Source organism: Antechinus flavipes, chromosome 2 (genome assembly GCF_016432865.1).
Source record: "Antechinus flavipes isolate AdamAnt ecotype Samford, QLD, Australia chromosome 2, AdamAnt_v2, whole genome shotgun sequence".
Taxonomy (NCBI): Eukaryota; Metazoa; Chordata; class Mammalia; order Dasyuromorphia; family Dasyuridae; genus Antechinus; species Antechinus flavipes.
Genome location: NC_067399.1, coordinates 16734160 through 16748020, shown reverse-complemented (window position 1 = coordinate 16748020; position 13861 = coordinate 16734160). Strand labels below are relative to the sequence as shown.

At 37.6% G+C, this 13861-nt stretch overlaps 1 protein-coding gene across 1 annotated transcript in view; it reads left to right on the top strand.

Annotated features, from left to right (window-relative positions):
* The window catches only part of PPP2R2A (protein phosphatase 2 regulatory subunit Balpha), an 83218-nt gene extending 69770 nt beyond the window's left edge, over positions 1-13448 (top strand). Inside the window, exons 5-10 of the mRNA XM_051974157.1 lie at positions 1414-1526; positions 4162-4339; positions 4760-4924; positions 6357-6526; positions 8381-8472; positions 12434-13448. Of these exons, the coding sequence (XP_051830117.1) occupies positions 1414-1526; positions 4162-4339; positions 4760-4924; positions 6357-6526; positions 8381-8472; positions 12434-12713 (998 nt within the window). The 3' untranslated portion in view covers positions 12714-13448. The remainder of the gene's footprint in view (positions 1-1413; positions 1527-4161; positions 4340-4759; positions 4925-6356; positions 6527-8380; positions 8473-12433) is intronic.
* The last annotated feature ends 413 nt before the right edge of the window (positions 13449-13861 follow it).

Sequence of the window (13861 nt, the reverse complement as noted above, 5' to 3'; positions counted from 1 at the left end):
ACTTCTCTTCCCTAGTAGTTCTTATTCCCACTTTTTTCCACTGTCCATATGCTCCAAATCTTACGTCTTTGTGTTTCTCTGTACTTTTAAAACAGAAAATGTCTCCTTAGAACTAATCAGAGTGTTTCTCCTATATGTTTAGAAGAATTGGAAAAAGTGTCAAAAAGATGCTACCTATGAAATTTAGCTGTCCATACACTTCCCCCTCCCTTTTTTTTCCTTCATTCTTATAGTAATTGGTAGAATGCCAACTCTGGGTGGGACCATAACGTGTACTAGGCACAGAACCAGGGTGAAACTTCACCCAGGTGAGCTGCTGAGCACTGTGATTGATGTATGCTCCTGCAGACTTTTCATCTCAAATCTCTCCTTTTTGAATTAGGGACCTAGGCTCCAAGCTGCTGAGGACTAGGCATCTTCCTTCATAATGTGGATAAGAACACCCCATTTTCCAGGATCAGATTAATTACATTTTAGTAAGATTAAGTAAAAGGCAGCATTGGACAATCATCAAAACTGTATATTTTGAACTGGGCGAAGACACAGTTTTTGTTTTGTTATTGTCAAAAAAAGAAAAATAGCCCAACTTAACCATTTTCCTTGTTAAAAAAGTTTTTAGGAATATCTTGAAAGTTTATTTTTAAATTTTTGTTCCAGTTACATGTAAAATGTAACTTTAACATTTTTTTTTTAAATGTTGAGGTCAAAGTTTTCTTCCTTGCCTATGGAGAACACAAGTAGCTTTATGTTTTACATATGCAGTCATACAAAACATTTTCACATTAGTCATGTTATGCTATAATAGACCAAAATAAAGTAAAAAATAGTATGCTTCAATTTGCATTTGGTTCTTTTTCTGGAGGAAGATAGCATTTTTCATTATATGTGAAGTTTAAAAGGACTGCAGAAAGTCTTCTCTAACATGTGGGATGTATCCTACAAACATTTATGGAAAGACGATGGGATGCCGGAGTTTTGTGAAACTTGTAAAATTCTCAGCTCTTTCTTTATCCTCCTGTTGCCAATTTTATTGTATGAGAACAAAGAAAGGACAGAGGTGAAATGACTGACTTTGGGTAAGCATCTGAGTTGCCCAAAAATTGTTGAGGGTGCTGCACAATCAGTTTTGATTCTTGACTTCCAAGAAAAGGAAGATTCTATAAAGAGCTCAGGGAGAAGATGTCTAGCTATTGCTTATTGGGTGATATTGGTGACTTGTGGATGGGGAAAGTAAAAGTACTTTAATGTATTTGAGTTAAATTTAGTAAATAGCCCAATAGTTTTGAAGCAATTAAGGAGGTACTGATAGTTAGGACATTGAATACTGTGTGACAGATGTTTATTTTAAAATGTGCTTTTTTGGTCATAAAATTGGTCTTAACAAGAAAAGTAATTTTTTCTTTTCCTTCCTAGATAAAACAATAAAGTTATGGAAAATATCTGAAAGGGACAAAAGACCAGAGGGATATAATTTAAAAGAAGAAGATGGACGATATAGGGATCCTACAACAGTTACTACACTACGGGTAAGTATATTTTAGGTGTTATATTAGAGATTTTAGTTATCAGATAGATAGCTCCAAAATAGTGGAGGGGGAAAAGAAAGGGAATGATACTCCAGATCTCAGTAATTAGAGAAATCCAAATAACAGCCAGTCTTGGGTTCCATCTTGTCTACATCAGAATCATCAAAATGACAAATGTTGGAGGGCCTGCATGCAAATTGGCACATTGATGTCTCGCTGGTTGGAGCTTTGAATTGGTCCACTGTTATGGAAAGCATATCCTGAAAGTCACTAAAAGTGCATGCTGTTTATTAACCTAATGATAAAAGTGCTATGCCCCAAAGATATAAAAGAAAGAGGAAAGAAATCCACGTGCATAAGCATATGTGTAGCAGCTTGTTTCATGGTGGCATAGAACTAGAGATTCCCATCAGTTGGCAAACTATTTGGACAAATTATTGTATGTGAATGCATTAGGTTATCATTGTATCTTTAAAAATATTGAAGGACTAGGAATTCAGAGAAGTCTGGGAATAGTAACCTGTAATGATTATAGAAGACCACTTGATAAAACGAGGTACTGCCCACCTCGTGATCAAGAAGATGAAGCACATGTGGCCATGGTCAATATAGGAATTGATTTTGTTTAATTGTGTATTTTAGGGATTGTGTTTTTCTTTTCTCCCTCCCATCTTCAATTAGGGACATGAGATTAAAAGCCTTAAAAAAGGATTTTGTGTTTTTGTACCTGTTAGACTAAGAACCAGAGAGACTTAATTTTTCCCCATGGCTGCCATTTTGTTTGAACACAGCAGATAAATCCAAATAAATTCAGACAAATCACATTCTCTGGTTAATCAGAGGAACAAAAGATTGGTTTCCCCTTTTGTTCCTTAAAAGAAAGGCATACTCATTAAAGCATGTACTTTATTTAGTATTTAGTACCAGTTGTATACAGTGTGTTTTAACTGAGTGGTAATTTTTTGGATTTTTTCTTCTCACTTAATTGCTTGGAGTTGTTACATATTAGTTTTCATTCTGCTTTCTTTGATTGAAATTTATTCATACAAGTCTTCCCATGTTTCTTTGAATGCTTCATTCTTGTCCCCACTAGTATTTCATTGCATTCCTATATCACTATTTGGACATTACTTAATTGTTAGGCACAGTATTTTTTTCCTAATTTTTTTTTTAAACTAGAAATAGCATAACAACGAATATTCATATTGGTATCTGGGAGATATGGGGTGACATCAACCTTGTCAAACATAAAGCTAATTTTTTTTTCATTATCAGTAATCTTCAGTTTCTTAAATTGTAAGTCATGACCCCCTATGGGGTTGCATAACTGAATGTGGGAGTTGCAAAATTACAATTTATTATCAGTAAATGTTTCGTTTGTGTACCTATTTTATTTACCTATATACATACCCTGGATCATTTTAAAAAGGATCACAAGTGGGAAAAGTTTAAGAAGCCCCAGTCTAGTTTACCTTAAATCATCTTTGTTGTGTACAGATTTAAGAATTTTTACTTTATCCATATTAATATTGTCCAAATTATTATGACATTTAGATTATATTTCAGCATGTGGTATAAGATGTTATTCTGAGCCAATGATTTTTTCCAGCAGTTTATTTTGGAATAAAAAGATTCAGTGTTTTGTCTTTTTGGTTTACCCATGAATAGACTACTATATAGGTTTGCTTTGATCTTTTATTTCTTTATTTATCGTTAGTCATTTCAGTTGAGTCCAACTCTTTATGATTACTTTTAGGATTTTCTTGGCAAAGATACTGCAATGGTTTGTTGTTTCCTTGTGTAGTCTGTTTTACAGATGAGGAAAACTGAGGCAAACACGGTTATGTGACTTGTCCAGAGTCTCACAGCTAGTAAGTGTGTGAGACTGGATTTTAATTCTTGAACATGAGTCTTCCTGACTGAAGGCCTGGTGTTCCACCTAGCTGCCCTGTCTAATCTCTGCTAGGAAACAACTTTTCTATTTTTTTTTTTTTATCTGTTATCAAAGCCTTTAAGTAATTATTGCTGTGTAATAGAATTGGGAATTTGATGATGCCCTCTTCCTTTTAAAAATTGTTTCCCTTGATGTTTTAAAGTTTTTTTTTCTGTATGAATTTAATTATTTTTGTGTTGATTCTTTGAAGTTTCTCCTTGTTAATTTGATTAACACAGTATTAAAGCTATAAGTCAATTTGCATAGGGTCATTCTTTTTGGAAATTTCTTTTGTTAGGAACACTTAAGTTCTGATCCCAGATCTGCAGCTTTTAATTGACATGGATGATTTTGGCAAACCCCTCCTCACTCATATCCTTGGAAGCTATTCTTACTCTCTCTTGAGAGTAAAAGGTTGGAACACTATGGGATCCCTCAATTCTCTTGAATCTGTCATGCAACCAAGTTAAAACTAACTTGGCTGTAAATTATAAAAAGAGTCTCTGCAGCACCTCTTATATGGATTAAATAAATTATCTAAATTTCTTATTTATCTTGACCTAGCACTTAGAAAACAGTAAGTAATAACTTTGCTTTAATTTAATCTTATTACAAGGTTAGTGTAATGGGAATATTATTGTGAAGTCTTGAAATTGTTTTTATTTTATAAATACTAATACTTTTTATTTATCTAATTGACAGGTGCCAGTATTTAGGCCCATGGATCTGATGGTTGAGGCGAGTCCAAGGAGAATTTTTGCCAATGCTCATACATATCACATTAACTCTATCTCTATCAATAGTGATTATGAAACATATTTATCTGCAGATGATTTGCGGATTAATCTTTGGCACCTTGAAATTACAGACCGAAGTTTTAGTATCCATTTCAATGTGGGATCTAATGGGAAGTCATTGAATGTTGTTGTAATCACCATTTTCTAACTATCTACTGCTTATTACAAAGGCTATACAAGTTTCTGGTTTATACAAAGAAGAGGGGGTTTTTAAATGGTCTCGATCTCTTTCTCTGCATGCATTTAAGATTGACCTAAATGTGTGCTGGAGGGGATTGCCTTTAATGTTTTTACCTTTACTGGGGTAATACTGGGATTCCCCCTCCCTCCCCCCCCTTTTTGGCTTTTTGTGCTACCTCACTAAGAATTGAAAATTGTGTTGATGATTAAACAGAAACAGTCTGTGTTTTAAAAAATAATTTAGAAATAAAGTAAAGTGCTTACATGAAACGTTAAGACGACAGCATTGTTAAGTTGAAATTCTTTAATAAAATGCTAACCAGATATTGTAGATATCAAGCCTGCCAACATGGAAGAATTGACTGAGGTGATCACGGCGGCCGAGTTCCATCCCAACAGCTGTAATACATTTGTGTACAGCAGCAGTAAAGGGACAATTCGACTGTGTGATATGAGGGCTTCGGCCCTCTGTGACCGGCATTCTAAATGTAAGTCACATGAAGGGTTCATCCCTGACTGGCACCGCAGCAGAGCCCTCACATTGTCTTTTCTCTCTTGACTCGGTGCACGTGGGTCATTGGCACAGTGCATTGTTTTTTGAGTATTCACTTAGCATCATGTAATACTGACCTTCCCATGTTTCTTTGAGTTCTCTAGCCCTTCTCTTGGTGCCCACTGGCACATCGTATGCATTTACTACAGGCTACTTGCCTTCCTATTTATCATGTTTTTAGCCATTCTTTAATGGTTGGGGCACGTATTTTGTTTCTAATTTTTGTCTTGTCATTAATAATACTCCTGAAAATAATTGTTTTTTTATTGTCATTAGCCTCCTTGGAATGTGATTCAGTAGTGGAATCTCTGGGTCAAAGAGTGTGAAGAAGTTAGTACTTTTCTTATGTAATAAAAAATGATTCTCCCAAATGGTTGAACCAAAGCATAGCCTCATAACTAGTACATTTATGTGCCACATTTTGCCAGTCTTTTCAGTATGTTTTCAAAATCTTAACTTGGTAAGTGTGAAGTTATTTTAACATTTCTCTGTGATTTGCTCATCTTGAACAGTTTCAGGTGCTTATTGATAATCCATATTTCCCCATCTGAAAAAGATTTTTGTATTTTGCATATTGCACTTTGGTTTCATAATTACAGCATTCTGCCATCACACCAAATGAAGTTTTAAGAGTTTCTTCCTTTGCTTTTATGGTGTCATTTCCTTTATTAAGAAGACTATTAAGATTCAAGAGGCCCTTGTAGCTACTGCACTAGAGGGAGATACTTTGACAAGTCAGGCCGACATTAAGGCGCTGTATCATATAGTTTAGGGCCTTGGGCTCATAGCAGCTCTGGGTGGCCGTAGCCAAGGTATCCAGCTCTCAGAGTCTCTGCCCTTTTCTTTTTAAACATCTGAAGGTTGTACAGTGTGATGTCTAAGGGCGCATAAAAATCCATCTGATTGTATGTTTTCATTTAAGCTTAGAATAGAATAGAAGAGAGATCTCAATCGGAACTATTGTTGAGGCATCTCCACGTTCAGCTGATCTGTCTTAAGAAACTGTGGCCCTAAACCACTTTTTGTACCTTTACCACTTGGATGTGACACTGCATTAAACTTACTATGAAATGGCACTAATTTTTTCAGTTGATGCCAAGATAGCAGGGCCAGTGCCCTCAAAACTCAGGGATCCCTTGGAGCCTGGAGACAGCTCCAGAGATTGGAAGTGCAAGGTTGGCAGAGACTCTGCCCTGAGTTTTCAGATGGAGTGGGGTAGAAAACGCACATCTTTGGAGGGAGGGGGAGGCCTCGTGAAGCTGGCCAAGTTCAAGCCTTTTTTATGGACGTATTCATGAGCAATTATTACATTTTCTCTATCTGAATTTTTTGTGCCTTGCCCTTTTCTGTTTGTTTTCTCTTTTAAGTGTTTGAGGAACCTGAAGATCCCAGTAACAGGTCCTTTTTCTCTGAAATTATTTCTTCCATTTCGGATGTCAAATTCAGCCATAGTGGTCGATATATGATGACTAGAGATTACCTGTCAGTAAAAATCTGGGATTTAAATATGGAAAACAGACCTGTGGAAACCTACCAGGTATTTATAGTTTTCAAAAACTATTGAACCTATGGGTGTGCCCCTGGGCGTGGGGGCTTTTCTGTGTGTGAGTGGGTTTGATAGTAAGTATTCTGGAGAGCAAGGTGATTGTGTCCCTTCAGTCTGCCTTGGCTTGGGGCACCCTTCATAGATACTGTCTAGGGTTTGACAGCTTATAGCCTGCTAGGTCAAGCAGTCTGCCAGTGTCAGGCCAGAGGGAAGGCTGGGATCATGGGGGATGATGAGCCTGTAAATGCTCTGGTTCAGTCCAGTGAACTTGGATGGGCCCTTCTGTGTTCTAGGAATGCTCTGGAAAAGTGGCTCCTGCTCTCAGGTAGCTTTTAACCCCAAAGGAGGCAGAGGAAGGGAGAGAGGTGATTCTCAGGCACCCGGCACTCGGCAAATGAAACTGGACAGGGCCCAGATCTGGGCGGGTGAGCCGAGTGGCCCCCTCCAGTTGGGGAGGGACAGGGGGAGGCTGAGACAGGTGGGTCAGTCTTTGATAGCAGGATGGTGGGAAGATGTAATGTGATGGATTTCTTCTGGGGAAGATATTAGTGGTTGGGAATGGGCAGGGCAGGAGATGCAAAGTGGAACTACCACTGGATCTGAGGTGAGGGAGGGTGACAAGTGGAGTGTCCTAGGTGAGACATTCTAGGGGCCATGGGGAGTGCTGATGTAATGGACAATGATGCAGCTGGAGGCACAGCTGCAAAGGAATAGATCAGCACCCACAGCAAATTTTTTAAAAGGATGCTCAGCCTTATTTCACTTTGTCATTGATTCTTGTCTTTTAATTTGGCTGCTACCATTTATGTAGAATCTCTATAAGAAACCCTTCCTAATTTTAAGAGAATTTATTAAACAAAGACTTCCATAAACCTTGGTTAGGTCCCGAGGACAGAGAATGCTGCTTGAGCATTGCAGAATTCCTACAGAGTACCATACTCTTAATTCTTTATATTGATATATAAATGAGATTATCTTATTTTGTACTTTGGAAACATAACCCAAGTGGAACAATTCAGGTCCCCAGATGAGTCTTATTTTATCTGATTAATTGGATTGTCTATTGATGTGTGAATTACATACACATACAACCCGAATCATCTCATTCTAGCACAGCTCCTGGGGAATCCAAGTTTAAGAATTCCAATTTCCTAGGAATTTCAGAAGTGCTCATTCTTTTATTACATAATTTTTTTTTCAAGACTTGTCTTTAAATAAACATGCAGATCCCATAAAGCAAAACAAATCTTCGTATAATGGGGTTTTAGAGTACTAGTTAAGTAATTGGGAGGAAAGCAACATGATCTTGTCAGTCTGTTTATATAATAGCTAATATCTTTGATTATATCTTGGAAATTTTTTTTGCAAATTGGAGAGATTGAAGTCTTTATAGTTAATCTGTAGCAAATTGTAATGGATCTTTAAAATAGTTTATTTTAAATTAGGTCAAGGCTCTTTAACTTTTCCTTTTGACCTAATGAGTCATCTTTTTAAATGTATAAAATAAGTAAAGTTATCAGCATATTAAGAAAACCAAAGTCCCAGACCCTCCCACTCCAATCCCCTTAGCTCAGTGGACACAAGGAGCATTGAGAGTCTCAAGGGGTGATGGTACTGCCATCATTATGGAACGTGTCAAAGCTGGATTGAATATTGTCTCTTCACCGGTGATAAACTTTGAGGGCCAACTGTGGTTCATAAGTGTAATGCTGAAATATTGTTCTAGAAGAGTATCTGGATCTTCTTGTTTGTGGCGTATAAACTTTAATGATTTTCTCAGCTTCTACAAGTAAGCTTTTAAAGTATTGTTAACTATTCTGTTCTTCCCTTTTCCCTCCCTTCCAGGTGCATGAATACCTCAGAAGTAAACTTTGCTCACTGTATGAGAATGACTGCATTTTTGACAAATTTGAGTGTTGTTGGAATGGATCAGACAGGTAATTTGGTTTTTAATTTGAACGGTCCATAAAATTGTGACCATTATTTGGGGAAGGGTTAGGGGTCACTCCAGGTCAAAGAAGAGATTTCCATCCCATTTAAGCTTCTCACTGTACACTAAATGTGTTAGTTAAGTTTACAATATTTTTAATGTTAAGAAAGACTTATACTTGTTTGAATGTAAGATTGACCTTGAGTGTTTAATTTAGTTTAATGATCGTTCTTTTGTGAATTGAATTCTAAAATGTTACAACATAGATGACTAATCAGTGCCACCTTAGATGACATTATTTTAATGCATTATTTCAAATGTCTTTTTACTTATTCTAGGATCCCATCAAAGTATCTGGTTTTATGCCTTTTGATACAATAAAATAAAATATTTTAGGTATAGAAGTTTGGAAAATTTTGTTTAAAAAAAGAAAAAGGAGAGAAAAGATTGTTGGCTAAAAAAAGAAAGCCAACAATCCTCGTTTACTTACTGGATTATCACATATGTGGCCACTTTAAACTAGGATAAAATTGCTCCTTTATTTCAGTTAATTATTCGTTACTTTTGAGTTGTTTTACTAGCTGAAGAGCTTCTTTTGAGACCTTTCAAGTTTCTATCATAAATTTGTAATAATGACTGCCATGTGTTATTTGGAGGGTTGTATAGCACCTAATGTGAATTAGAGTTCTATGTGCCCGTGCTAGTCCTGCAGGCCTGGGGAAGCTCCTCAGTTGTCCTCCAAGCTCGAGCACCTGACAACATTGAAGTGAAGCAGCGTCCTCAGGGTGCTCGCTACTGACCTGTGACCATGGAAAGGTCCCTTTTCTCTCTTCCCTCATGTTTCCCAGGAGGCTTAGGTACTCAATCAGGAAAGGTCCCCTAGATGGCAGGATAAACAGTAGATGTTAAATATATTAAAGTATAAATTAGATACACAATAAGTATACATGACCAAGCCATTATTTTGCTGTACAAAATGAATCGGACTCTGAAATATTGTACAATTAGCCTGTGAAGGAAATAAAAAAATGCAGGTAGGCAAAAATATAGGGATTGGGAATTTAATGTAATGGTTCTTAGTCATCTCCCAGAGTTCTTTTCCTGGGTGTAGCTGGTTCAGTTCATTACTGCTCCATTGAAATGGATTTGGTTCATCTCATTGTTGAAGAGAGCCACGTCCATCAGAATTGATCATCATATAGTATTGTTGTTGAAGTATATAATGATCTTCTGGTCCTGCTCATTTCACTCAGCATCAGTTCATATATGTCTCTTCAGGTCTTTCTGAAATCATCCTGGTGGTCATTTCTTACAGAACAATAATAATCTATATTATTCATATACCACAATTTATTCAGCCATTCTCCAATTGATGGGCATCTACTCAGTTTTCAGTTTCTAGCCATTATAAAGAGGGCTGCCTCAAACATTCTTGCACATACAGGTCCCTTTCCCTTCTTTAGTATCTCTTTGGGATATAAGCCCAGTAGTAACACTGCTGGGTCAAAGGGTATGCACAGTTTGATAACTTTTTGAGCATAGTTCCAAATTGCTCTCTAGAATGGCTGGGTGTGTTCACAATTCCACCAACAATGTATTGATGTCCCTGTTTTCCCACATCCCCTCCAACATTCCTCATTATTTTTCCCTGTCGTTCTAGCCAATCTGACAGGTGTGTAGTGGTGTCTCGGAGTTGTCTTAATTTGCATTTCTCTGATTAATAATGACTTGGAGTATCTTTTCATATGGCTAGATATAGTTTCAATTTCTTTGCCTGAGAATTATCCGTTCATAGCCTTTGACCATTTATCAATTGGAGAATGGCTTTCCCCTCCTTCCCTCCACCTCTTCCCCCCTAGATGGCAGGCAGTTCCACACGTGTTAAACATGTTAAAGTACATGTTAAATACAATATATGTGTACATATTTATATAGTTCTCTTGTTGCACCAAAAAAAATTGAACTTAGAAAGGTAAAAATAACCTTGGAAGAAAAACAAAAATGCAAGCTAATAACAGAAAGAGTGCAAATGCTGTGTTGTGGTCCACACTCATTTCCCAGTGTTCTTTTTGCTTGGGTGTAGCTGGTTATGTGAGCAGTCTTTTCTTTATGGAACATTCCAATCTATTTTAAAATAGTTTTTATTGTTGATATTTTGCTTTAATGGAAACTCATGTTTATTTGGACTTTCAGGTTTGCATAGTGTTTTTTCATACATTCTCACAAGAATCCTAAGATAGATGCTGTTTTTTAGCTCCATTTTACAGATGAGGAAACAGACTTGGAGAGGCTAAATGACTTGCCCAGGACCACACAGCCAGTAAATGTCTTGAAGCAATATTTTGATCCTAGATCCATTGTCTCCCTACTGCATCTTGTACTCATTCATTAGGTCTATTTCTGCCTGCTAGGAATAAGCTTTTATTGTGTATTTGAAAACATTGGTGATTTTTCTCATCAAGTTTTCCCTTCTCCAAGCTAAATATCCAATTCCTTCAACTGGTTATCAAACAGTATAATTGTGATTCCCTTACCATCTTGGTTGATTTTCTGGTTCCACTGGTATAGCCTTGTCCTTCTAAAAATGTAGTATTCACATTAGATCACAATATTTCAGCCAAAGTCTTTATAGTCTGAGAGAGCATCAGCTTATTTTAGCCGTCACACTGTCTTGTTACTCTTTCCGGACCGCTTCCCCCCAATCCCTCCTTACTTGGACGTTGCCCTGGAGCTGAACTCCAAACTAGACTCCTGCATTCATAGACTTTCCTCCCTTGTAGTTCCCCTTTGTTTTGTTTTTCCTCTTTAGAATGTAGGTACCTTATGGGTACTCACTGTCTTAGCTGGCACAAAGGAAATAGTTCACGGATGGGTGGTTTTGCTTCTTTACTTGGTCACTCTTCCTTGTGCCTACATTTTATTAACCCCTTTCCTTCAGGTTCTGTTGTCACCTAAATTACTGTCTAGCTGTGTTTCCTCCAACTGAGCTTTTGAACCCAAATGTAGGACTGCTTTATAATTTCTTTCATTCCTTTTTTTTATTTTATTTTAAATTTTAAAGCTTTTTATTTTCAAAATGGATGATTTTTCGACATTGATCCTAGCATATACTCAGCAGTTTCTGATTTTACCCTCCTTCCCCCCCACCCCTCCCCTAGATGGCGCTGCTTCATATCATTTCAAGTGAAGCATCTTGGAGCTGTCTCAGGAAAGACGGGTCTCCATATACTGCTGGGGTCTTGGGGCAAAGCTTGGAGGGAAACCTTGTGGGAGGTGTGACCTGCCCGGTCAGTGGCCGGGCTCTGTTCTTCTTCCATTGATGTATTTTTAGGATTCCAGCATATCACGTTAGCTTCTCTTTTCCTGGCTTTTGTTTAATCAGACCATTTAATTAGAAGTTTTTGTCCCAGTTTTGATAAACCTGCTAACAAATGGAACTGCTGAAGTAAGCAGCCCCTCTTCTGCCTCTTGCTATTTATGTTCTTCTGTCTCTGCATTCAATGTGTGGGGTCATTGTCCCCCCACCAAAAGTGGCCATTTTGAATAATATAGCTACAGTGTGCATAAATGCTCTTTAATTTGGGATCACCAATGTGGCCTTTTATCCTTGATGATGATGATGATAATGGTGATGATGATGATGAAGATGAAGATGATGAATGGTTATTTCTTCAGTGTTCTAAAATTTCTCCTTGTGACCGAGAGGCAGCCTCGGGTCTTGAGCTTTTGTTGGTGGCCATCTTGGCCAAAGCTGGGTCCACACCATCTTGGCAGCCACTTCTGAGAAGTCAGGGGATGGGGGGCTGGAAGCCTTTTCCCTTGAGAAGGTCAGGCTGCAGGTTGGACTCTGCCTGAGGAGATTAGTTTGTGCCTCTGTATCCCCGCCCCTTCTTCACTTCCCTCCGGTTTCCTGCCAGAAAGTCGTTTTCAGTATCGAGTAACGGACTTTTCTCTCTTTGGTTTTCCAGTGTTGTCATGACGGGATCTTACAATAATTTCTTCAGAATGTTTGACAGAAACACAAAGCGAGATATCACCCTAGAAGCATCCCGAGAGAACAATAAGCCACGCACTGTTTTGAAGCCACGCAAAGTCTGTGCAAGTGGCAAGCGAAAGAAAGATGAAATAAGTGTCGACAGCCTAGACTTCAACAAGAAAATCCTTCACACAGCTTGGCACCCCAAGGAAAATATCATTGCTGTAGCTACTACAAACAACCTGTATATATTTCAAGACAAAGTGAATTAGGGTTGGCATTCCTAGCAGGAGTCCACTTCTTGCATAGTTGAGATAGTTGAATCTAGCATTTGTACCTGTAAAAGAGAGAGAGAAAGAGAGGTCCATTGTGGCACCCCTTTCCAGTGTTTAAAAATGTGCCATGTGACAACACATTTTTATAGCTACATGGAGAAAGCTCTGTTGATGATTCACGGTGGTGTTCTCCATGTCTGCTAGCCATTTAGGTAAGGGTAGGGCACTTTTAATTTAAATGACTACTTGCACCATCTTGCCTAATGGACTAGATTGGACTGTGTCAACATTGGTTTACTCCACTTTTTATGCCTTCCATTGTGATGACGTCAAACACAGTGAAAGCCTTCAGTCATGCTATGGGATTTAATTGTGTAACCTCATTACTGTATCATTTGTGGCCCTTTTTTATTAAATACAGCTCATTCTTACTGTGGCTTGTAGCATTCCTCCTCCTCTGGCCTCCTGGACTCCTCCCCATCACCTCTCTTACCCACTTTCCCTCCACCCAGCCCTGGTGGTGGTGTATTCAAAAAGAAAGAAAAAGAAATAAAGCACATGAAATGGGTCAGTTTGGGGTCAATGGTAAAGGGGGTTTATGTTGCGAACAAATGTTTTAATGACAGTTGGACTGTAATCACTCCTTGCCGTGTCTGGCACCAAAAAAAAACAAAATAAGAGAGAGAGAAAAAAAAAAAAAACTACTGAATAAAAGTGACAAAGAATGGAGAATCTGGTTTTTTTTCTTTGTAATCTACCTCTTCATACCAATTTTTTTTTTATGTTTTATAATAGATATACTGAGATAAAGTGATCATTTTCATGAGTGTTTTCCCTCTTTTGTGGTAATTACTTTAACCAGTGTTCTTTACATGTGGAAGGAGTTTAGAAAAAAATGCTTCGAAGAAATTGATCATCCTCACTTCACAAACCTCAAAATGCTAGTAGATATTGTCATAGATATAAATGATAAAGGGCACATGTACAACCTTTTATCTCCTCTCAAGATCCTGTTGTATCTGGGAATCCGATTTATGGAACTTCGATCCATTTTATGGGACTTTTTACATTGCATAATCTCATCCAATTTTATTTAATGCCTTGCTAGCAAATAGAAAGTCACTGACAGTGTTCACTTTAAAAAA